This window comes from Garra rufa, chromosome 10 (genome assembly GCF_049309525.1).
Source record: "Garra rufa chromosome 10, GarRuf1.0, whole genome shotgun sequence".
NCBI lineage: Eukaryota > Metazoa > Chordata > Actinopteri > Cypriniformes > Cyprinidae > Garra > Garra rufa.
Window position 1 is genome coordinate 50,325,784 of NC_133370.1, and position 24,154 is coordinate 50,349,937.

At 37.5% G+C, this 24,154-nt stretch overlaps 2 protein-coding genes across 2 annotated transcripts in view; both read right to left on the bottom strand.

Moving 5' to 3' along the window:
• LOC141343629 (FGGY carbohydrate kinase domain-containing protein-like) overlaps positions 1 to 14,137 on the bottom strand; it is a 29,229-nt gene extending 15,092 nt beyond the window's left edge. The window contains exons 1-14 of the mRNA XM_073848209.1: positions 14,004 to 14,137; positions 12,579 to 12,771; positions 12,354 to 12,465; positions 12,132 to 12,283; positions 10,097 to 10,185; positions 7,799 to 7,914; positions 7,604 to 7,732; positions 6,142 to 6,245; positions 5,948 to 6,055; positions 4,841 to 4,902; positions 4,612 to 4,762; positions 4,291 to 4,365; positions 2,108 to 2,228; positions 184 to 278 (exon numbers count right to left, since the gene is read on the bottom strand). Coding sequence (XP_073704310.1) covers positions 184 to 278; positions 2,108 to 2,228; positions 4,291 to 4,365; positions 4,612 to 4,762; positions 4,841 to 4,902; positions 5,948 to 6,055; positions 6,142 to 6,245; positions 7,604 to 7,732; positions 7,799 to 7,914; positions 10,097 to 10,185; positions 12,132 to 12,283; positions 12,354 to 12,465; positions 12,579 to 12,758 — 1,494 coding nt within the window. The 5' untranslated portion in view covers positions 12,759 to 12,771; positions 14,004 to 14,137. The remainder of the gene's footprint in view (positions 1 to 183; positions 279 to 2,107; positions 2,229 to 4,290; positions 4,366 to 4,611; positions 4,763 to 4,840; positions 4,903 to 5,947; positions 6,056 to 6,141; positions 6,246 to 7,603; positions 7,733 to 7,798; positions 7,915 to 10,096; positions 10,186 to 12,131; positions 12,284 to 12,353; positions 12,466 to 12,578; positions 12,772 to 14,003) is intronic.
• Positions 14,138 to 15,910: 1,773 nt separating this feature from the next.
• On the bottom strand, positions 15,911 to 23,928 carry tada1 (transcriptional adaptor 1). Its single transcript, XM_073848210.1, has 8 exons — positions 23,854 to 23,928; positions 23,434 to 23,525; positions 23,289 to 23,354; positions 23,105 to 23,205; positions 21,306 to 21,518; positions 18,536 to 18,687; positions 18,052 to 18,208; positions 15,911 to 16,340 (listed from the first exon to the last, which is right to left on the bottom strand). The coding sequence occupies exons 1-8, from the start codon at positions 23,925 to 23,927 to the stop codon at positions 16,188 to 16,190; spliced, it is 1,008 nt and encodes a 335-aa protein (XP_073704311.1). The 5' UTR covers position 23,928; the 3' UTR covers positions 15,911 to 16,187.
• Between the last annotated feature and the right edge of the window lie 226 nt (positions 23,929 to 24,154).

The window sequence follows — 24,154 nt, forward strand, 5'->3', positions numbered from 1 at the left end:
TAGTGAGTGTGTATATAGTGAGTATAGTGTGTATATAGTGAGTATAGTGAGTGTGTATATAGTGAGTGTAGTGAGTATAGTGAGTGTGTATATAGTGAGTGTGTATATAGTGAGTATAGTTAGTGTGTATATAGTGAGTATAGTGAGTGTGTATATAGTGAGTATAGTGGGTACTGTCTTTACTTGTATAGAGCTGTAGTCTGATGAAGCACAGGCTCCGATCACAGCGGCTCCCAGCAGCACAGCCTCTCGCTCCGCCGGCAGAACCACCGGCAGACCTACACACACACACGCACACGCACACGCACACGCACACGCACACGCACACACTTACTGAAAATGTGATGTTTATCTGCTTACCCCCAGGCAGTGGTGTAGTGGTGCCCGGAGAAGTGGGTATTCGCTTAATTTATGAATTCCACCAACATCCCGGCAATCTTTGATGAAATCGGTCAGGTTTTCTATGTATTAGAGACGTTTTGAACTTATTTGAATGCATTTGTTTACTGGATCCTTGGACTGATAAGTTTACAGGGGTTCACTGGTTTAAGAAATTTCTGAACATAAAAAACGGCTTCTTTTCATTTGTAAGGTATTGTTTTCGTTATTAAGTACTTATTCAAATTACTGGGGTTCGTGAGACTGTGCGGGCGCAGGCGCATCAGGCGCAATTGTCAAATATATTTCAAAGCAAGCCAGTGTGCACTGAATGATGTGCATCGGAGGGGATTTAGAAGTGGGTATACGCTGTACACCTGTGTATACCCTCCCCTACACCACTGCCCCCAGGGCATCCAAGATGTTGGTGACTTTGTTTCTTCAGCAGAACACAAACCAAGATTTTTAACTCAAAGCGGTGCAGTCTGTCAGCCATATAATGGCAGTGGATGGGCACCAAACCTTTGAAAGTAAAAAATAAATAAATAAAAAAACACACAATGATGTCCTTAGACACGAAACCATCAGTTTTGTGAGAAACTGCACAGTATTTATATCATTTTTAACCTTTGATACACAGCCATGTCCATCTGTCCTGAGCACGAGCTCATCATCCGGTGTGTTACACATGTAGCGCTCTGGTGTAATATACACAAACACCGGAAGGGGAAGTTGGTGAAAAGTCCCGGATGAGTTTGCACAATCAAAAGTAGTCTTTTAGCTTTAAATGGGTTTGAACAATCAGGATAAGCGCAAGTAATTACCATTTTGAATAGCCGCTATACCCACAATCTCTGTGCGCTGTGGAATCAATGAGTGTCGTATACACGAGACAGATCGCTTCCGGTGTTTGTGTTTACTAGACCAGAGCGCTACACGTGTCACAAGCCGGATAAAAAACTCGTGCTCAGGACAGTTGGATATTGCTGTGTATCAAAGATAAAAAATGATATAAATACTGTGCAGTTTCTCACAAAACTGATGGTTTGGTGTCTTAGGACATCAGTGTATCGTCACGAGCCGCAGGGTGAAATTTGGATTTGTCTGTGCATGTTTTTGTTTTACTTCCAAAGGTTTGGTGCCCATCCACTGCCATTATATGACTGACAGACTGCAACGGTTTGAGTTAAAAACCTTCATTTGTCACCTACATCTTGAATACCCTGGGTGTAAGCAGATAAACATCACATTTTCATTTTAGGGTGAACTATCCCTTTAACAACGAGCACAGAACTGACAGATGGAGCATCTGATGTGTGTCTAAAACACTGCATGATCACATTTGTGTTTGACTCAGCTGGTGTTTGGTGACCCTGAACACTACAGAAACTGCCTACTGCCACAGCAAACACCACTGACATTGTATTAAATGAACAATTATTATAATGCAACATTTTTATTACATTTAAGTTAGCATAAATTAAAGGCAGTGCAATCAAAACACTACCATCATGTGTCTAAACTAAAATAAGCTCCATTTTTAGTGGATGTATGAAGTCAGTTCTTACAGATCACACCAGTGTTGAGAATCACATTAACTACCCTCATGATCCACTATCTAACCACAAACACACACAGAGCTGTCTCCATGTTAGTGATGTGATTCTGTGGATGTGTGTGATGAGGTGAGGATGAGTATCAGTGTCGTCTGCGCAGCTCAGTGATTCACCTGTAGTGTTGGCGTGCGTCTGCACAAACAGAGCGTTCTTGCTCAGTCCTCCACACAGGAAGAGGGTTGTGATGTCATGTCCTGCCGCTCTCATGGCGTCTATGATGTGTCTGGTGCCCAGCTTCACACAACAGAGACACATTCACATTAACACTGACAGACGAGATGGTTTTCTTAAAGGAGCATCTATGTCAGAAACATCAGTGTGTGTAAGTGTGCACTCAGATATTTGTGTGAGAGCTGGTTTGGGTTTTAGACCATCATAGTGAGGACAAAGAGAGTAAAGTAAGGACATTTTGGCCAGTGTTCACTTCCTTAGACCCCTTTAAAAGCCTGTTTGAGGGTCAAGACCTGGTTTTAGGGATCAGGTTGTAGTTGGGTAAAGGTTAGGTTTAGGGGAAGGGTTTGGGTGAGGCACTTAGTTCTAATGGGTAGGGTTAGGGTAAGGAGCTAGAGAGTGGATAGAGACAGGAAATGCCATTTATCACTAAAGTTTCTCATGTGTTGACAATATTTTTCCTTTTAACTTCAGTGTATAAATTCTATATCGATACGTCAAATGTTGCAAAAATTAGTTTGGAAACACTTTTTGTTGAGAAAAGGGGTTTTAAAGCAAATACATGTGGTGTCACATGACTGAGTCACATGGTCATGTTAAAGCAGTTTCTCTGTAACACTAAATTTCATTTATACATTTTATTAAATTGTATCTAGAATTATTTTATATATGGTAAGAAAAAAAACAAGTTACCTCTCAAACATTAAACTGAGAAGTAGGCTAAGTGACAACTTGAATAGCATAGGCTAGGCTATTTTAAGGTAAATCCGGAAAGTTATTCTAACGCAAATATTTTAAGTGCAGCAATATTGTTTTGCAGTGCACTGCTCAGTTTAAAAAGCCTGCAGTACAATCTGTGCCGTTCAGCGTGACCACCATATTATGCCAAGCACATTTTGTTTTAGCGCTGCAGGTGCGTGATGTGACCATGTGAATCCTCACCTTCTGTTATTTGTGCTTTTTGCATGTATAAAATGAATCCCTGGAAAACAAATTTAGGTGTTTTTAATGACTCACAGCCACATAATTTAACATAATATTGTTAGTTAATATTGGACAGTTGTCGGTTCGGAAAAATAAATGAACTAAAATGAACATTCCCAATACAATCTTAGATGTTTGTGTGAGAGCTGGTTTGGGTTTTACACCATCATAGTGAGGACAAAGAGAGAACTTTATGTAGGCCTATATAGTAAAGTTTTGTTTCAAATGGATGAAGAACAGGCTACTAGTCTATGTAATATATGAAACTTTGACATAATGACACCAAACTTTGTGTGCACGTTTGTCACCTCACACTAAACACACCACATCGATTTGATAACAGCGCCACCTGTTGGTCAAACCTAATAAGCCATTAAATCATATCAGTAGGCGTTCTACATCATTTTTCTGTCGTTTTGACTAAAATCATCCTAAAATGGCTTCTTTTTACTTATTGTTGCAGTTGGTCTGCTGTTCCTGCCATCCTTAGCTCCTCATTTTCCCCTTTGAGTGCTTGGCCCCGTAATTGCTGCTTGCAGCTATATTTTAACATAATATTGTTAGTTAATATTGGCTTAACAGTCGTCGGTTCGGAAAAATAAAATAACTATAATGAACATTCCCAATATAATCTAATAAAAGTTAATCAGGAAAATAATAACAACAACTGCACCTGTTTATGAATATTGCCTGAGGCTCAAGTGTCTAAAGTCTAGGGACAAAAAAACTTTATGTAGGCCTATACAATTAAAAAAAAATTAAATTAAAAACAGCCTATATAATAAAGTTTTGTTTCAAATGAATGAAGAACAGGCTACTAACCTACCGTATGTAATCTGTGCAATAGGTGAAATTATGAATGGAAACAGCTCAAGGGCAACTTTTTTTTTTGTGATGCACCAAAACTTATGTGACGATAATTGTTTTTAGGGATGACGTCATCATGCACACCATTTTATCAGTAAAAAGACAGTTGGATGAAAGCAGGCTGAAGACAGCAAATTTGGCAAAAAAAGAAAAAAAAGAAAATAAAATTATGCATTCTCTCTTTGTCGATAACAAAACATTGCAAAAAACTGGATGTAAACTTGCTACTGAATGTGTTCACTAAGACAGCTGTTCAGGGTTGTGTGTGTCTTACAGCGATGGCCTGAAGAGTTGCGAGATACAGCAGAGCCAGATCATCCAGTGTCTGTGATAAACTGAGACCCACAACCTGCACAAACACACCAGCAACACATCAAACTACTAGATACCACTTCAGAAATCAGTCTTAAAACATGAAACAATATTTAATATTTACTCAAAACCTTAAAATAGAAAAAATTATATTTGACAAAGAAATGCTAGTTCTTTCTAGAGCTATTAAAACTCAATCTCATAACTGTTGTCCTAACGCCAGCACAGCTTTAATATGTGTGTAATTGTGATGAAAATAATGTCAGATGAATCTGCTGCTCACCGCGCCGCGTGACGTCTGGTCGGCCAAAGGAGAGCGGTTCCCGTGAAAATCAGGCCAGATGTGCAGGCGATCCGTCAGCTGCTCCAGCTGTGCTGCGTCTGCTCTCATGCTCTCCAGATGAGCGTTCAGGTACGAGTAAACGTGTTTCCCGCTGTACAGAACAAACCAGTGAAATGAGACTGAGACTGAGATCAGAGAGGTTTGATGAGGATGATTGACAGACACACACCTGTGCTGCACCTGCTCCTCCAGCTGTCTGTACGCCGCGTGTCCTTTGACCACATGCTCCACCTGAAAACACAACACCTGTCACATCACTGCACACATACAGATGAGCACAGAAGCTTACATCCCCCTTACACAATCTGCTAAATGTTCATTATTCTAGCAAAATAAATGTTGTTGTATTTGAACCCTTTCCAGCAATGACTGTATGATTTTGAGATCCATCTTTTCACACTGAGGACAACTGAGAGACTCATATCAACTATTACAGAAGGTTCAAACACTCACTGATGCTCCAGAAGGAAAAAACATGCATTAAGAGCCGGGGGTGAAAACTTTTGGAATTTGAAGATCAGGGTAAATTTGACTTATTTTGTCTTCTGGGAAACAGGTGTGTATCTTCTATAGCCTCTAAAGGGCAGTAATAAATAAAGAAAATATGATTTTTAGGCAAAATAAGAAAAATGTACACATCTCCATTTTGTTCAAAAGTTTTTTTTCACCCCCGGCTCTTAATGCATGTTTTTTCCTTCTGGAGCATCAGTGAGTGTTTGAACCTTCTGTAATAGTTGCATTTGAGTCCCTCAGTCATCACGCTGTTTTTATGCCCATTTTGAAGTATCGTATCAGAAACGATTTCTGGAAAAGCTACATTTCGATTTGAAATCTCTGTATTCACAAACAAGTTTTTACACACACACACTTGAGGTGATTTTTGACTTGTGCAAAAAGGGTTAGTGTCAATAATGAGAGATGGAAACACATTTGGCGAATAAATTTCTCTGAACACATCAAAATCATACAGTCATTGCTGGAAAGAGTTCAAATACACAAAAATGCTGGAAAACCAAAGAATTTGTAGGAGCTGAAGGATTTTTCTGAAGAACAGCAGGCAGTTTAACTCTTCAGGACAAACAAGAGACTCATGAACAATGGGGTCGTTTTTATAACTTCATGCATTTTGTATGATCCTCTTGTTTTGGTGAAATAAATAACATTTTGCCGTCTCTGAAAGGGGGATGTAAACTTCTGACCTCAACTGTATTCTAACAGTTTGATGTTTTGTTAAATAATAATGAACGCTCATGATTGTGAAGCGCTCTGCTCTCACCAGGCGTCCCGTGGCGCTCTGTCCTCCTTCGTTGAGCCACAGTCCCGGCAGCATGGCAGACAGATACGGGCCCCAGACCCCGGGGACAAACAGCGGCTGAGTGCTGACCTGAGAGACCAACACAAACACACACTGAGATTCAACAATCACACGATCTGACACACAAACATCAGTCCCATCAGAATGAAGCTCACAGCCATGTGACATGAAGACGTGCCGCATATGAGGGCCATACGGGACGACACCGGACCATCCTCACAGGACAGATGATGCCCCGTCACGTCTGCTCCCATCACCCCTACAGCAGAGCAACCACAGAACACATCCAATACATATCACCATCACCAGCTGATTCATGACAGGAAGAAGGACAAACATTTCTGGACTACTAATGTTCTGCTAGATTATGTTGAAGTATGAAAATGCAAACCAAAATATAAATTATCTTATCAAATTTGCTTTAATATGCAAATAAAGCAATATAATTCATTATTTCATCTAGTTAAATATGCACTAATTCATTTGCATACATTTTCAGCACATCAATCCAAAAATTAGATAAACTCAGGTTCATAATTCTGGTTTGGTTTTGTCGTCATTTTAGAGTTCAAAGTTTTTCCAAAGTGGATTTTAGATTTCTCTTTTTTATCACTCCATAAATCAGAAAATACTGTCAACAGACAGAAAACAGACACATTTTCAACATGTTTTTGAGTAAAATGTTGTATAAATCAGTCTGAATGAAATATGTGACCCTGGAGCACAAAACCAGTCTTAAGATTTTTCTTCTCAATTTTTTTTTTTTATTTATTATTTTTTTTTTTTATTTGGATTCATTTTTAGAATATTTATATGGTCCAGCTATTATTTAAATGGCTTTGTATTATTATTGCCTTTTTTTATCTTCACTTTTGTAAAGAACTTTGGTCAGCACTGGCTGTTTTTAAATATGCTATATAAATAAACTTTTTGTAGTATTGTATTTTATTAAGTAGCACAGGTATATCTGTAGCAATAGGCAACAATACATTGAATGGGTCAGAATGATCGAGTTTTCTTTTATGCCAAAAATCATTAGGAAATTAAGATCATGTTCCATGAAGATACTTTGTAAATTTTCTAGCGTAAATATATCAAAACTTAATTACTGATTAATAATATGCATTGCTAAGAACTTCATTTGGACAACTTTGAAGATGATTTTCTCAATATTTTGATTTTTTCACATCCTCAGATTCCAGATTTTCAAATAGTTGTATCTCAGTCAAATATTGTCCTATTCTTACAAACCATACATCAATGGAAAGCTTAATTATCCAGCTTTTGGCTAAATATATAAATCTTAGTTTTAAAAAAAATGGACTCTTATGACTGGTTTTGTGGTCCATGATCACATATGAACAAACCTTCAGAATATAGAGGAATAAAATTGTAAAGTTTGGTGTGTAAGATAAAAAACTCTAAGAATATGGATTGGAATTGAAATCTACAGATGCAAATGGATAAAGTGCAATAAAATGCAGTCTTCCATTTGTATTTTAGATGTTTTCTGTCCACTAGATGTGATATGAAACATGTTTTGCCCTAACTCTATCAGTTTAGTTGTTGATATATCGTCACATATGTGTTTGGTTTGGTAAGTGTGTGGTTCTGTACCTACTCCTCCTGCGTGAGCGTCTATGAGTGAAGCGCCCACAGCGGTGCCCTGAATCAGACCCAGATCCGCAGCCGCTTCTGCGCTAAGACCTCGTCCTACAGGAGTCCCGGGACAACACATCTGCTGCCCTTCAACACAACACTTCATCAGCAGCAGAACCAACCCAACAAACGCTGAGCAGGACCCTGTCTTACCTATTTTGGAGTAACTGTTCTCCATCAGGTCCTCCAGACCGATGGCGCTCCAGAAGGTGTCGTCCCACCCGTCAGATGGGGAATACGTCCACTTACACACCAGAGTACATAAAGACCTGCATCCAGAGACACAGCTGCTGTTCAGATGCTCAACATCCAATATCAACACTTAATGGCATACTTAAAAAACATTTTCACTCGACTTTTAGCTATTTATGAAAAAGTGAAATGTGTACATCAGTTTGTTTGTTCATCAGATTTGCATAAATATGTCATTCCATCACTGTCTCACCAATGGATCCTCTGCAGTGAATGGGTGCCGTCAGAATGAGAGCTGATAAAAACATCACAATAATCCATCAAGATGTTTTTAACTAACATTCAAGTCTATATTCCATAATAACACTTCCTCCAGTGAAAAGTGGTCTGGTCTGAATCAGGAGAGAAATCTGCACAGATCAAGCAGCGTTTACAAGCCAAAACAGCTCTAAACAAACATGTGTCTGGATTTTGATGTGAGAGACAACAGGAGATGGACTTTTTCACTGGAGGAAGCGTTATTATGGATTATGGACTTTTATTTCAGTTAAAAATGTCTTAATGCTGGATTTGTTTCAGCTTCTTTTGTCTTCTCCAGATGTTAACTGATGGACTGGAGTGGTGTGGATGTTTTTATCAGCTGTTTGGACTCTCATTCTGACGGCACCCATTCACTACAGAGGATCCATTGGTGAGACAGTGATGGAATGATGCATTTCTCTAATTCTGATGAAGAAACAAACTCATCCTAATCTTGGATGGCCTGAGGATGAGCACATTTTGGGTCTGGGTTTGAGTTTGATAAAGACTGTATTGTTACAATAGTTTTGTGATTCTTCTGCCTCATGGCCCACAGACAGGAGAGCATTAAGATGCTGGTGTTGAAGATGCTTTAATACGGTCAAAACTGCAGTAAAAACAGCATTAGAGTCACTCATTTTGATTTATTAAACAATTACATGGTAAATGTTGCTTTTTATTTATGTGTTAGTAATATATAAAGAAAAATGTAAATGTAATAATTACATTTCACTCATCCTTTAATTTATTTCATTAAAAAAATGGAAATGTGCCTTAATTATTTTAATAAAATAACTTTACTGTGTTTTATGTCTAGAATGAAATATTTTGGATTTCTCTTTTTATCACTCCATAAATCAGAAAATACTGTCAACAGACAGAAAATAAACACATTTTCACCATACTTTTGGGAGTAAAATGATTTATAAATTAGTCTGAAATATGTGTACCCTGAAGCTCAAAACTAGTCTTAAGTATTATGGGTATATTTGCAGCAATAGCCAACAATACATTGTATGGGTCAAAATTATTCATTTTTTTTAAATTACCAAAAATCATTGGGATAATAAGTAAAGTTCATGTTCCATGAAGATATTTAGTAAATTTCCTACCGTAAATATATCAAAACTTTATTTTTGATTAGTAATATGCATTGCTAAGAACTTCATTTAGACAACTTTAAAGGCGATTTTCCCAATATTTAGATTTTTTTTGCATCCTCAGATTGCAGATTTTCAAATAGTTGTATCTCAGCCAAATTTTGTCCTATATTTGATCCATAAAAACATTGTGGAAATGTGCCATGAATATTTTAACAAAATAACTTTACTGTGTTTTATGTCTAGGATGAAACATTCTTCTTGACTAAAGAGATTAAAGTGATGACTCTTATGATTTAAAAGAACATCAGAGCAATTACATTTATATTATTACATAATGATATTTCTAATATGTGACCCTGGACCAAAAACCAGTCATAAGGGTCAATATTCTGATTCCGGAACTGATTCTGATTTCATATACCATCTGAAAGCTGAATAAAAGTTTTCTTACCAATGCATATACTAATCAAAAATAAAGTTTTGATATATTTATAGGAAATTTACAAAATATTTTCACGGAACATGATCTTTACTTAATATCCTAATGATTTTTGGCATAAAAGAAAAATCGACCATTTTGACCCATATAATGTATTTTTGTCTATCGCTACAAATATACCCGAGCTATTTTACTCTACATTGTGTGGCCCAGGGTCACATATTCCTACATAAACGCATGCAACTTTGTAAAGAACTGTATTTCATCATTTGTAAGTCACTTTGGATAAAAGCATAAATATTGAGACATGTATTGAACATCACCCGTTTTGTACTAGATATTAGTCCCTAATGCTGGTTCAGACAGATGATTCCCTACAGTGATCTGAACATCATCATGAATCAATGTAAGGCTCACCTGCACAAAGAACCCGTCGCTTTCCAGGACAGAAAGTCAGGAAGGTCAAAGAAATGAGCCGCTTCTTTCCAGCAGGTTTCCCGCAGATTCTACTGACAGAATGAAAAGCAAAGATTTGAAACTAGGGCTGTGCAATTAATCGAAATTCGATCATGAAAATAATCGAGATGAAACGATTATTGCGCCCCATTTTGCCCCCTTTCCAGTTGTGCGATTTCAGTCCTCCATAAAAACCTAATTTCACATGCAAATCAGCAAATCATGTAACGTGACATAAAATGAGACATGCTTGATTTATTACTGTTTATTTGATGTTGTGTTTTTAAAAGCGAGAAAGAAAACTGTTCTGTGTTTGCGCTCATGTAAACTAAAGTTATCTTTTAGCTAAATGTGTGCACCTAAACGCTCAAATAAACACAAATATTTCACAATGAGGCGTTTGATGATTATTCCTGTAAACTCTTGTCAGTTCTGTCTTAAATGATTGTAAACAGTTGAGAATGAGAATCTGTGTGTAACAGTAGATTGGATCCGTGTGGCTCTTAAAGCGACAACAAATAATATTCCTTCTGTCGTCTCTGTGCTTATATGAATAAAACGTAAAAATACAAAGAGAAAAATCACTCTCTGCTCTTAAATGAAGGACTTTTGTAGTTTTAATAAGAAACAAAGCATGTTTAATTCTTACGGTGAAGACACTGTTTTATTGTTCATTCAAATAATTACATTACATTTCCGTAGCATTGTAGACTACTTTAGACTTGAAAACACAGATGGTGGAATCCAGGGGAGCAGACAGGAGCAAAGTTCGCAGAGGAGAAGTAGGGTCTGGAGGAACGCAAGGCATGTGATCCGTAGACCAGACGAATGGCAACTGAACAGTCCAGGTATATATAGGGCATGGTGATGAGAATCAGGTGAGTAATTAGAAGTCAGATGAGTTGGAACAGATGGGTGGAGTTTTGGGAGGTGTGGTTTGAAGGGGTGACTGAGGTAAATTACACCCTCCTCCAGGGGCGGCTCCCGACGCCCTCACACGACGTCGAGGATGGACACGACCACGAGGGGCAGGACAATTCGGGTGGCTTTGATGGAAATGGGTGAGAAGTTGATTCTTTTTTTTTTTCTTTTTAAGAAATTAATACTTTTATTCACCAAGGATGTATTAAGTTAATAAATAAAAGTTTATTAAAAGTTAATAATACATAATTTACATTGTTATAAAATATTCATATTTTGAATAAACATTGCACTTTTTAAACTTATTTATGAAAGAATCCTGAAAAAAAAAAAAATCCCAGGTTCCAAAAAAATATTTGTCAGCTCAACTGTTGATATTCTCCAACATTGATCATTCTAATAATAAATCAGAATATTAGAATGATTTCTGAAGGATCATGTGACACTGAAGACTGCAGTAACAGCTGATGAAAATTCAGCTTTTCATCACAGGAATAAATTCTATTTTAAAGTATGTTAAAATAAAAAACATTATTTTATATTGTAAAAACATTTTGCAATATTACTGTTTTTTTCTGTATTTTTAATCAAACAAATGCAGCCTTGATGAGCAGAAGAGACTTCTTTAAAGACTATTACAAGTCTTACTGACCCCAAACTTTTGAACGGTCAAGTCAAGTCACCTTTATTTATATAGCGCTCTCAACAATACAGATTGTGTCAAAGCAACTGCACAGTATTTAAACAGAACAATAGTGTGTAAGTGATGCATTATTGTAACAATCAATTTTCAGTTAAAGGCAGTTCATCAATGAATTCAGGGATATCATCGTCCAGTTCAGTTCAAATAGTATACAATATACAAGGTAGTGTATATATTTTTTAAAAACACTCTTTTTTATTAGTCCTTTTTTCTGCTATTGTTATCTTTAAATTAATCACTAATATAAAGTGTTGGAGCCAGTCAAAATCAAGTTAAATAATAGTGATTACAATATTGACCACAATAATCGTGATTATGATTTTTGCCAAAACAGACCCAACAGCAGATGATAAGAGTGTTTGTGGTGCTCACCTCTTTGAGCCACAGTAGTTTGGGCGGCTGCATTTCGGGGGACATCACGCCGCCGACTCCCTGAAGAACTCTGTGTTTGGTGGCTGTGATTCGAGAGGCTTGTTCAGCGGCTCGGTGGTCCATCCACATCACCACGTTCCTCTCCTTGACACCTGCGAGCACACGCTCCATCAGACCCGTCTCACGCTCACCTGCTGGACTGCTCAAACATGACAAACGCACCTGTGTGATTGACAGCCACGGGCAGGAAGTGCCGGTCCAGAGCCACCAATGAGCAGGTGGCATCAAAGCCGATCCCTCGAACACACTCCACATCCACATCCTGAGTCACTCGCTGTAACAGCACGAACAGAAACACTAGATTACGCATGATTCTGATCTGTGCAAAGATGTTTCTGCTCAAGTGTCCACACATGATGGTGATGAAGACTGTGATCATCTGCTCACCTTCACTGTCCTGCAGCATTTGCTCCAGATATCCTCTGAGGATTGTTCGTAATGATTCACACACGGCTCCCATATATCAATGGACTCCTCTGCCGTGTGTTTGATGCGACCGTCCCTCGTGACCAGAGCCGCTCGCACACTAGCCGTCCCCACGTCCACACCAATGTAGTAACTGCTCATGGCACCCAGAGACCTGCAATAAACACACACACCTCATTCAGGCGTTATAGTCTTTCTACTGTACAAACTGTATTTTCTAACCCTAAACCTAAAACACAACACTGCAGGATTCTCAAACACTTACTTCTGAGCTTGTTTCCTCAGGGGGACCAAATCCTCATTAGGTCAAAATATAGTACAGTAACTAGTAAAGTAACGCAATACTAATAATTCAAAAGAAAATATTTGAGTTACTTTTTCCCCCATTTTTTGATTGAAAGCTCTCCTGTCCCCATGATGAGATAATTTGGGTGTAAGATGTTACTTGTCGGGCTGCCACTAATGACTTTTTTATATCGATTAATCTATTGACTAATTTATCGATTAATCTAAACGACTAATTCCGTGTAAACTTGTAAACTCAAGAGTGAGGGTTTAATTCATCTCACTGACAAAAAGACTGATTTGGTATTTCTCAAAATGTTTGAAAACAGTGAAATTCAAATTAGAATATGACACAAATCTGCAATTATTAGGCTAAATATGTTAAATAATACAAATATCCTTTATGTACTCAATCCCATTTTATTAACCGATGTCTGCTGAACTTCAGTCTAATTCAACAACACTTATAAGCAAAAATGACTCAAGATTAACATTTGTTCTTTTTTTATTGCTAAAGAGTGTTGAACTGTCTTCTGCATTCTACTGTACAGACATGAATTTACTTTTTCATTCAGTCTGAGGCTTTTGGTGGGGAAGGGCTTTTACATTTGCTGAAAATAGAACATTTTATATTAAAAACAAACAAGCAAACCCTGCCCAGATTTAAAAAATAACGTAAAGGCAACATAAAGGCATTATTTTCTATAAAAAGTAACCAAGTACTTTTTTATGAGTAACGCAATATTGTAACAGGTTACTTTTAAAAGTATGAATAAAAGCATGAATAATCCTGCACAGATACAGAACTGCAAACATCACTGCAATGTAACAACTGCACTTCATTAAAAACCCTGAATTTGTTAAAAAAAAAAAAATACTGATTTGATTCATTATCCATTATGGGACACAAACCTTATTCTCATTATTGTAATATAAACGCAAATTACTGTAAAGAATACTGTGTTCAGTACAGTGTTGTTCCCTTCATGCTAATATGCAACTAATATACAATATATATATATATATCATAACATGTCCAGCTGGTTTCTGTGTTTTCACATCTCTGTGAATGACTGCAGTGTTCTCCCAGTGAAGCTGTACCTGATGAAGCGTGTCGAGTGTCAGTGTGTTGCTCTGCTGTTTAGTGTCAGTCTGGAGGAATAAGAGCGGCTCTCATTGGCGTCAGCAGGACTTTAGTCAGAGTTTCAGAGAGTAAACAGAGAAAAACAGCTCACATGTTCTTCAGATGTTCGGTTACGGCGCCCGAGCGAGACCAAAAAGAGCGAGCGCGAAACACACGCGTTTAGGGATGAAGAATGAATGATCAGGACAAGAGTGTCAAACACAAACTATGAATTCAACCGAGAAACGCTTTTTGAGAGTAGATAAAAGAGTTCGTTTAAATGTGTTTGTCGGATTTGAACTTCTGAATGAACACATATTTACACTGATCACACTTCACCTGAATAAGAATCCCTCAAACATACTAGACTAGACATCACTGTATTTCTAGAATCTTATTTTACTATAATAACCACATATCCAACTTAGTCATTTTACCACCTTTAATTCATGTTTACGATAGCAGTGTTGGGAAAGTTACTTTTATAAGTAATGCGTTACAATATTGAGTTACTCCCTAAAAAAGTAACTAATTATGTTGCTTACTTTTATGGAAAGTAATGCTTTTTATGGAAAGTAATGCGTTACGTTACTTTTGCGTTACTTTTTCAATCTGGGCAGGGCTTGCTTGTTTGTTTTTAATATAAAAAGTTCTATTTTTGTCAAATGTAAAAGCCTTTCACAGCAAAAGCCTCAGACTTAGAGAAAAGTAGATTGCCGTCTGTACAGTAGACCGCAGAAGAACAAATGACAACTCTTCAGCAATAAAAAAGGAAAACAAATGTTAAATTACTTAGGATGCTTAAGTATATTTGCATGTTTTAACATATTTAATTATTGCAGGTGAGTGAGTGAGATGAATTAATGCATGTTCACATTTATTCTAGAACTAAAGGAACATCTTACAATTTCTCTCAACATGGGGACAGGAGAGCTTTTAATCAATAAATGAGGGGAAATAAACTGGCATTACTTATTTGAAAAAGTAACTCAGATATTTTCTTGTCAATTAAAAAGTAATGCGTTACTTTACTAGTTGGAAAAAGTAATATTATTATGTAACTTGCGTTACTTGTAATGTGTTTCCCTCAACACTGGTAACCAGTATAAATAATGAAGGCCAAGCAAACACGAAACACTACTAGGGTTCCGTTGAGATATGACACTAATGCTAAATTACATAATTCACAATTCCAGTGTCTAAATATGCATGTTTGTAATTCATCTCACAATTATACCTGAAAAACACAGCTGAACACTTCAACTCAAGCCAAACTTGTGTTAATGTTCAACCCCAACTCAATGTGGATCATGTTGCTTATTAGTGATTCTTTAAAACAGTATTAAAGGAATACTCTGTTACGTCATTAACATTAGTTAACTACATCGGTTATCATTAACTAAGAATGACAATACTTCTACAGCGTGGATAAATCTTAATGGTCATTTTTCAGCATTTACTAATGCATTGTTAAAATCACAAGTTGTGATAAATGCTCTGTGAACTAACATGAACTGTTTTTATTGACTAACATGAACAAAGATTAATAGTGTAATAAATGTATTGTTCATATTAATTAACCCTCTGGTCGTGTTCAGATTCCTGTCATCCTTTGATGTGATGTTCAAGGTCAAAAATATGAAAAAGAAAATCTTTAGGTCAGTTTGACCTGAACACAACCAGAAGGTTAATACATTGTTAACAAATGACACCTTATTGTAAAGTGTTACTGAAATCCTAATATGTAAAAATTTGAGTGTAACATGAACCAGATATTTATTTTTACTTTGCCTCTATAGTGAGTGAAATGCGCTGCATCAATAGTTAAAGCATAGTTAAAGAGAACAGACAATGGACATGAAAACACTGACATGTACACGAGGACAACAATTCAGAGTTTTATTTATAATACTTTACTTACAAAAACTAGACATGAAAACAATACACAAATATTTACACAATCATATTTACTGCCTTTTTAAACAAAGTAATGGCCAGCAATATTTGAACTGCTCCTGACTGAGCGTGTGTTAGTACGGCTGACGCGGATCACGTCTGTGATGATCATGAGGACAAATGTCTCTGGCTGATGATCTTCCTGAACGAGCGGTGATGCAGTGTCCATTCTTCTTCATCTTCATCATCTTCATCATCATCATCTGTCAGCTGACCAGCAGTCCCTCTTTGTTGGCCAGATGCTGGCGGTGGATGTGGTCCTGCTCCAGCTCCTCGTGACTCGGGTGCCACAGTCGGCTCAGGATCCTCTCCATGTTCAGGGCGTACATGCTGTGAGACGGCATCACCCGCCGCTGGACCTGACACAAACACAGCACAGCATCACTACTAAACCTCTGCCGAAAATAGCAAAAAAAGCTCCTTCGGTGTTCAGCCGAATATGTGAAATGGCTGAATAAATGATGGCGAACAATGAGGTGACGTGATCAAATAGAGGTGTGCACTAATGATCAAACATGTGTTCAGTGTGGAAGCATTTAAAACTGTCTGAGAAAGACACAAAAATCATTCCCAGCAGCGACAGCGAGAGACTGTTTAGAAGCACATCGCATGTCTTCATGAGAAGAGAAAGGTTACTGTATGATGACTGAAATCATCCATTAGTCAATCAACTCCAGAACGTTCTGTTGTCTAATACACCAGACACCAATTGTGTTTATTCTGACAGCAGCTCCTTAGCCAGGGTTCAAAGACCAAAGATGACAATCATTCACAAATCTGCTGCTGCCAGCAAACACTAGGACTGAGCTCTTCTTGCGGGTTTACCACTAAATAAAAGTCCACATTCAGAAATGTTAGTGTTGGCGTTACAATAATTAATTACAACAACTCTATTAATACATTATAACATTCACACATAGTGTTCAAATTGGGATCTGTAATATTTTCTAATGTTTTAAAAGAAGTCTCTTCTGCTCAGCAAGGCCGCGTTCACACTTGGCGTCTTTTTTCAAACTGCCAGCGTCTGTTTTACATTCTAATCCTATGGAGTAAACCGTCTTTTCAAAAAAGCCCTAGCGCTTTTTTTAAACGCCACCGCCGACGTCTTTTTTTGCAGCTCAGAGCGTCTTTTTAAGTTGAAAAAAGTTGAACTTTTTTGAAGAAAACGCCCTACGTCAAGCGCTTTTTTGACAGCTGACCAATGACAAGCGAGTAGCGGGACCTATCGTTTCCATAACAACATAAACAACAAGAAAAAAAACTGGAGAAGTTGCCGGTAGATAAACTTATCGTACTAGTTTCGGAGCACAAGGAGTTGTATGATATGAGTAAACAACTCTATCATAATATACATCACTACTGTTGCAGCTGTTGTTATAGCAACAAAAGACGCATTCGGCTGCTTTTTGTAACAGAACGCTGCCAGCTTTTTTTTTTTACTAAAAAAAACGCCCTAGTCAACTTTTTCTTGTCAAAAAAAGACGCCAAGTGTGAACGTGGCCCAAGGCTGCATTTATTTGTTCATTAGAAACACATGCCTGATTCAAGAAGGGGCTCTTAATGACCAAAGAATATTATTAACTTATTCATTTTAAGTTAAATTGTGGTTTGTTGGTAGGCTATAATGTCTACTAGAATGTTACAAATGTTCAGTGTTAAATAAATATTTTTAAATTGTTGTTTTGTAATTGTTTTTTTTTTTCTTTGAAAAGCAAAACAAAACTGTAAAAAGCAAATATTGGCTATTTAATTTATGCAATGGTGAAAAAAATTGGCAAAATACATGGGGAGAAAAACAAAAAAACATGTTCGGTAATCGGCTTTCGGTTCAGTCTTTAATTTTGTTCGGCTTCGGCCGAGAATTTTCATTTCGGAGCATCCCTAAAAAAACAAAAAAACTTTTGAAATGTTTTACTTTACATGTAATGAATGTAGAACTTATGAAAGTTTCAGTTTTTGAAAAAAGTAACAAAAAAAAATTTACATTTTCACAATATAAAATTTTTTGTGAGATGTACCTGTATATATATAAAGAAATAGGTGTATATAGAGTGAGATTGTGGTGATCACCTGTAGCGCCTCCAGCAGGTCGAACACACTGATGGGTGGCAGCGGCGGCGGGACACTGTCAGCAGAACACGCCAGTAAGAGCGCCGCTTGCTGCTCCGCGTCATCCGGCATCACCTGAGGAGGAGGACCGGCAGGAAGTGATGCGCTCGGAGGAGGACTGCAACAGACACAAACATCATGATAAACCACTGAGATGAAGCATCTGCAGTGAATCATTCTCTAGGCCTGGACGGGGAAATAATACATCAGTCATATGACGTTTCCATTCATTAGCACCACACTGAACTAACAAACACGTGTGACCCTGGAGCACAACACCAGCACGAGTATATTTTATATTTGTAGCAATAGCCAAATATACATTGTATGTGTCAAAATGATAGATTTTCTTTTATCTTCATTTCAAAAATATTGTCCTTTATGACTGGTTTTATGGTCCAGGGTCACATCAGAGAATGTAAACTCTTCTTTAGCAGAGACGTGCCATTCGGTGACGCTGTGGTACGCCGACAGACTGTTCTTCAGGTACGGCCGCGGTGTGACGTCGCTGCCGAAGGCGTACTGGAAGTGTCCGTCACGCAGACGGTAGGCTTTCCTCCGCGAGACCAGAGCGGTGATGATATCCTTCAAATGAACCTGCAAAACAGTAAGGACAGCAGTGGATCAATATCTGACTCACACTAGAGGACAGCTGGACATTCATCCGGATTTACCTTCAAATATGAGAACTGTCGATTAAGACAGTCAAGATGAAGTGATTATTGTGCTAAAATCAGAGCTTCTTTCTTGAAGCAACACCAAAGAACTTCGCTCCCTCTACAGATTGGAAGCGGAATTGTCCATCACCGCTGTCGTGAATAATTTAGCCTACCGTCGCGTCACATGCACGTTATTTGTTTGGAGGCTATCCAGGACCGGGTTTGGAAATAACGATGTCCAGTGACAAGGTAGAGTATGTTGCATTACTTTATGAAAGTATGAAAATGAAATAAAACATAATGATGACATTGTTTGCCCTTTTTTTTTTCCGTAAAGCAAGTCTCATTTGAACTACAAAACCACGACCCGACGACCCAAACTTACATAGTGCTGTGATGGCTGATAGAGGGTCTCAAAGCGAATACAAAAGTGGCGTTTCACCCTGTTATGAGTTGATGAACCACTGACGCAAGTTCGGAAACATTATTTTAAGGTAAAAAAACTCTTTAGTGCTGCTGTAAAGGGAGACACTGCAGGCAAAACCACTTTTTTCATGCACCTGTCAAGATAGAGATTTTGGTCTTTTTGTTGTTATTGGTGTTATTTGGTGTGCTTTTTTTCAGGCTACTGGAAAGAAAACATGCTTTTATAGCATGTATCTATTTGTGTCAACAGATTTTAATTACAAAACATTTTTTAAAGGCCGTTTTCTCAAAGTGAGTTTTTTCTCCTACACTCAGCCATAAATCTCCACTTCAGTAGCACTTACACACACCACACTTTACATTTTTATTCCTGTCTATATCCTGAAGATTTTTACAGAGGGATTTGTTCATACAGAATTTGTTTGATTTTATACATTTTATTTATTAAAAATAATTAAAAAAATACATTGTTACCTGTTTGTTTCTGAATTATGGAGTGATAATGACACAACTAAAATTCCTACTGTCAAAACATTCGACTCTAATATGTCAAAAAAATAAATAAACAAGAATTTTGAAACTGACTTCATCCAGTGTTTAGATTTTTGTACTAGAAATGTATGCAAATTAGCGTATATTTAATTAAATATTGGCTCATTTGCATATTTAAACCTGACATTTTAGAAAACTTGTAATACAAAAAAATGTTTGCAATTATCAAAGTAACTGGGTAAGTAAGGTGATATTTGTTAGTTACATTTTTATTTACCCTATTCACCTGCAGTGTCTCGCCTTTCTGCCTTCTGTTTTACTTAATTTTCACAAACTGGCAACCATGTGCGCACTCTCTGAATATTACTGGAAAAGTGCTGATGATCTGAAAGCACGTCAGTTTGAGTTTATTCATCTCTACTGTGATATTCTGCTGAAATGAAAGTGTATTTCAGTCAGTCTGTTCACTCAAACGCTCATTTGGTCTGTGACTAAATCCGTCAAACATTCTCAAGACAAACTTTAAGAAATCCACTCATGATCTCGACTATCATTTGTGACTGAAGCTGAATAAATGCACTTGTGCTCCTCTAAACTACAATACAAAGCCGTGTTGTGGTTTTAATAGAAAAGCATGAATATAGATGAGGGCAATGAGACTGACATACTTGTAAATTTGTGCTTAAAGGAGTAGTTCACTTCCAGAACAAATGTACAGATAATTTGCTTAGCCCCTTGTCATCCAAGATGTTCATGTCATTTTTTTCTTCAATCGATAAAAATTTGTTTTTTAGTTTTTTTTTTTGAGGAAAACGTTTCAGGATTTCTCTCCATATAGTGGACTTCTATGGTGCCCTGAGTTTGAACTTCCAAAATGCAGTTAAAATGCAGCTTCAAAGGACTCTAAACGATCCCAGCCGAGGAAGAAGGGTCTTATCTAGCGAAACGATTGGTTATTTTCTGAAAAAAAAAAAAAAAATTAAGTTACATATTTTTTAACTTGAAATGCTCATCTTGTCTCGCTCTGCATTAACTCAAGACAGTTAGGGTATGTCTCAAAACTCTCATCTCATTTTCTCCATCTTCAAAATCATCCTCCATCGCTGCAGAAGAACAGACCCAGTGTTTACAAAGTGAACGTGCAAAGATGATCAAACACTCTTTACAAAAAAAGCTAAAAGTTGAAATACACATTACACACAGAGCTAGACAAAATGGGCATTTGAGGTTAAAAAGTATATAAATGAAATTTTTTTTTAGAAAATAACCAATTTTTCCACTAGATAAGACCCTTCTTCCTCGGCTGGGATCGTTTAGAGTCCTTTGAAGCTGCATTTAAGCTGCATTTTGGAAGTTCTACTCGAGGGCACCATAGAAGTCCACTATATGGAGAACAATCCTGAAATGTTTGTCAAAAAACTATTTCTTTACAACTGAAAAAAGAAAGACATGAACATCTTGGATGACAAGGGGGTGAGGACATTATCTGTGCATTTTTGTTCTGGAAGTGAACTAGTCCTTTAATGGTGAAAGTGCAATTATTCTGATGCATTTTCTCAAAACTATCACTAAAACCAGATCTGCTGCAGACTACATCTGTTATTCAGACAATCGCTTCATCATCTGTCTCTCACACACCTCCAGCGCGCAGAACATGGTGCTGACGGCGTCCTCGTTCACGTTGTCCAGACCCATCTCGAAGGCGGTGACCATCATGCGCGCCTCCATCTGTCCTCTGGTGGGCAGCAGCAGCGTCTGAGCGCTCAATCTCAGCTCATCGTCCTCCAGCGCCGCTTCACGAGGACTGAACGCCTGCGCCGCCTGTAGAGGATTCTGCGGCTGGAAACGATGCTGAGACACACACCGACCACATCAACTGATCAATACACATACAATAACACTAATATTTAATATATATAAGAATAATAATTGTTGCACTGATTAAACGAATTCAAAATGTTCAAAAAGTGAAATGTATATTTGCAGGGTTTCTGCAGGTTTTTTTTTGCACAGTAGATTTAAGACATCAGACCATTTTAAGACCAAGAGAATGTGAGGAATGATTGGATCACATTGGATCTCTAAACATAAATATCTTGCATTAGCAAAACCTCAGACCTAAAAACACAACTTCAAACAGATACTTTTAAATTCATTTTACAAAAAAAAAAAAAGTTAATGGTTTGATTCAATCTGATACAAACCACTAGAAATATCCGTCACTGTACTTCTGATCACACTGCAATAAACTCTTGCTGTCCAGTGCAAATGTGACCCTGGACCACAAAACCTTAAGTAGCATGTGTTTCTTTGTAGTACATGTATTGGGTGTATCTTATATTTACAGCCAACAATACATTGGATGGGTCAAAATGATCAATTTTTCTTTTATGCCAAAAATCTTTAGGATATTTAGCAAAGATCATGTTCAATGAAGATATCTTGTAAATTTCTTAAATATATTAAAACTTAATTTTTGAGACTAAGAACTTCATTTAGACAACTTTTCTCAATATTTACATTTTTTTGCACCCTCAGATTCCAGACTAAATATTCATCTAGAATAAAAAAAAAATAATAACCTTATGACTGGTTTTGACACAAATGTCTAAATGTTCATAAATCAAGATAGATTCACTGGAAAAGCTAAATGCCAGAAGGCTTTTCTTATGAGAAAATGATTAAAATGAAGTGAGTTTATGATTACAACCAAACAAAGATCTGCCAATGAGCTCAGAAAAATTATTTAATTCAAAGGGGTTTTCATTCCGCAGAAAGGTATTTTTCTGTATAGGAATCACTAGCAGAAACTCGAAATTCCTATGTTTTGAGTTGTTTATGGAAATCGTCAAACCAGGATATTTCATTTCATATTGTGTATGAAAATTAGCTGCTCATAAGGGAAAAGTGGTTTGTAAACCTGCGTCTGCGGTCTGGAGGACATTCAGATAATGCTTGTGTGTGCAAAGAGTTAATAAAATATATAATAATAATAATATTAAGATATGTAATATTAAGAAAGAAATATATAAATAGAGTGAGTAAAAATTCACTCAATGCTATCCACCTGACCACAGACGGAGGTTTACAAGCCATTTTGTCCTGCGCTTTTCAGTCAACTTCCTGTCTTTCCCCCTTATGAACGGCAAATTATCATACATGATAAAAGCTCCTTGTGGTTTCTTGGTTTGACCAATTTGAGCCTCCGTGAACAATGCAACACATAGGCATTTTGAGATTCAACTAGTAATTTCTATGGAGAAAAATCTTCACTTTTTGCCCTCCACCTGCATTATGCACCACAGCAATGGCTTCATGCACAAACAAGCTATTGGCAGATCTTAGCTCTTTAAGCATAAATCATAAGCTATCCCTGACCTGCAGAAACCCTGATTTGGTAAATACAATCATGATGTGTGTGAGCAGAAACCACTAACATCGAACTTCTGCCGAACAGAGGGAAACTTCTTTTTGCCTCGGTTGGGTTTGCCTGGTTTGGATGCGGATCCGCCGGTCCACTGCAGCGAACTGGTGCCCTCTGACAGAAAAAGTCTTCATTAAGAACAGCAAACATCATACAACCCCAAAGACCTGCAGAGACAATAATGAAGAGTGAAGTACCGGATGTGGACACGATGATCTGGCAGCGGGTGAGAATGGCCAACAGGAAGTCATTGTGCACATGGACTGTGGAGGAAAATACATGAATTAAAGTCTGGTACCTATGCAGGCAGCATGATGGACACTAAACAGGGCATGAGGTTACCATTATCCTGAGCCAACAGACGCCGGGCCTCCAGGTCGAACTCTTCTTTGCTGATTTTCTGCTTAAACCAGAGTTTGAGATTGGCCCAGTAACTGCGAACAAGAAGATCACAAACACATGGAGATGGTATTATTGTGTGTGTTAGTTTCTACGTTATACTGAAATGTCTTAAGTGTTGTCAAAAGGTCTGTACGTTTGGAGCTCAATTAATGTCAGGAAAGCAAATATGAGCGATATTCATCGCTGCCTGTCAAACATTATTTAAACACAGCATCTGAAGATACAAAACAAAAGTGCTGTCTATAAGGCTAACAGGCTACAGCAGTCATTTAAAACACATTCATATCAGTATAAAGCACACAGTCAAAGGATAATGCAGCGATAGTGAACCGGATGATTTTACTGCTCATAAACACTCACTGTTTGACGTTGTCTCCTATAGCATCAGTTAAATTCTTCTTGGCTATCTCCAGTTCACTCGCATGAGCCGCCATATTGACGCCGGAAGCCGCGATGACGCGTTCTTCTTCTTCCTGTAGTTTGGCGGGTTTCAGACCACCGTAAAGCTGCACACCGGCACCGCCATCTATATGATCTCTGTTTATATTCTCCTAAACATATAACAGCGTCCAATCGATTATTATTTTCTATTTCTAGTAGACCTTTAATAGCACATGTACATCTATAAAATGTCTTTTGAAGAGTGCTTCATCTGGAAAGC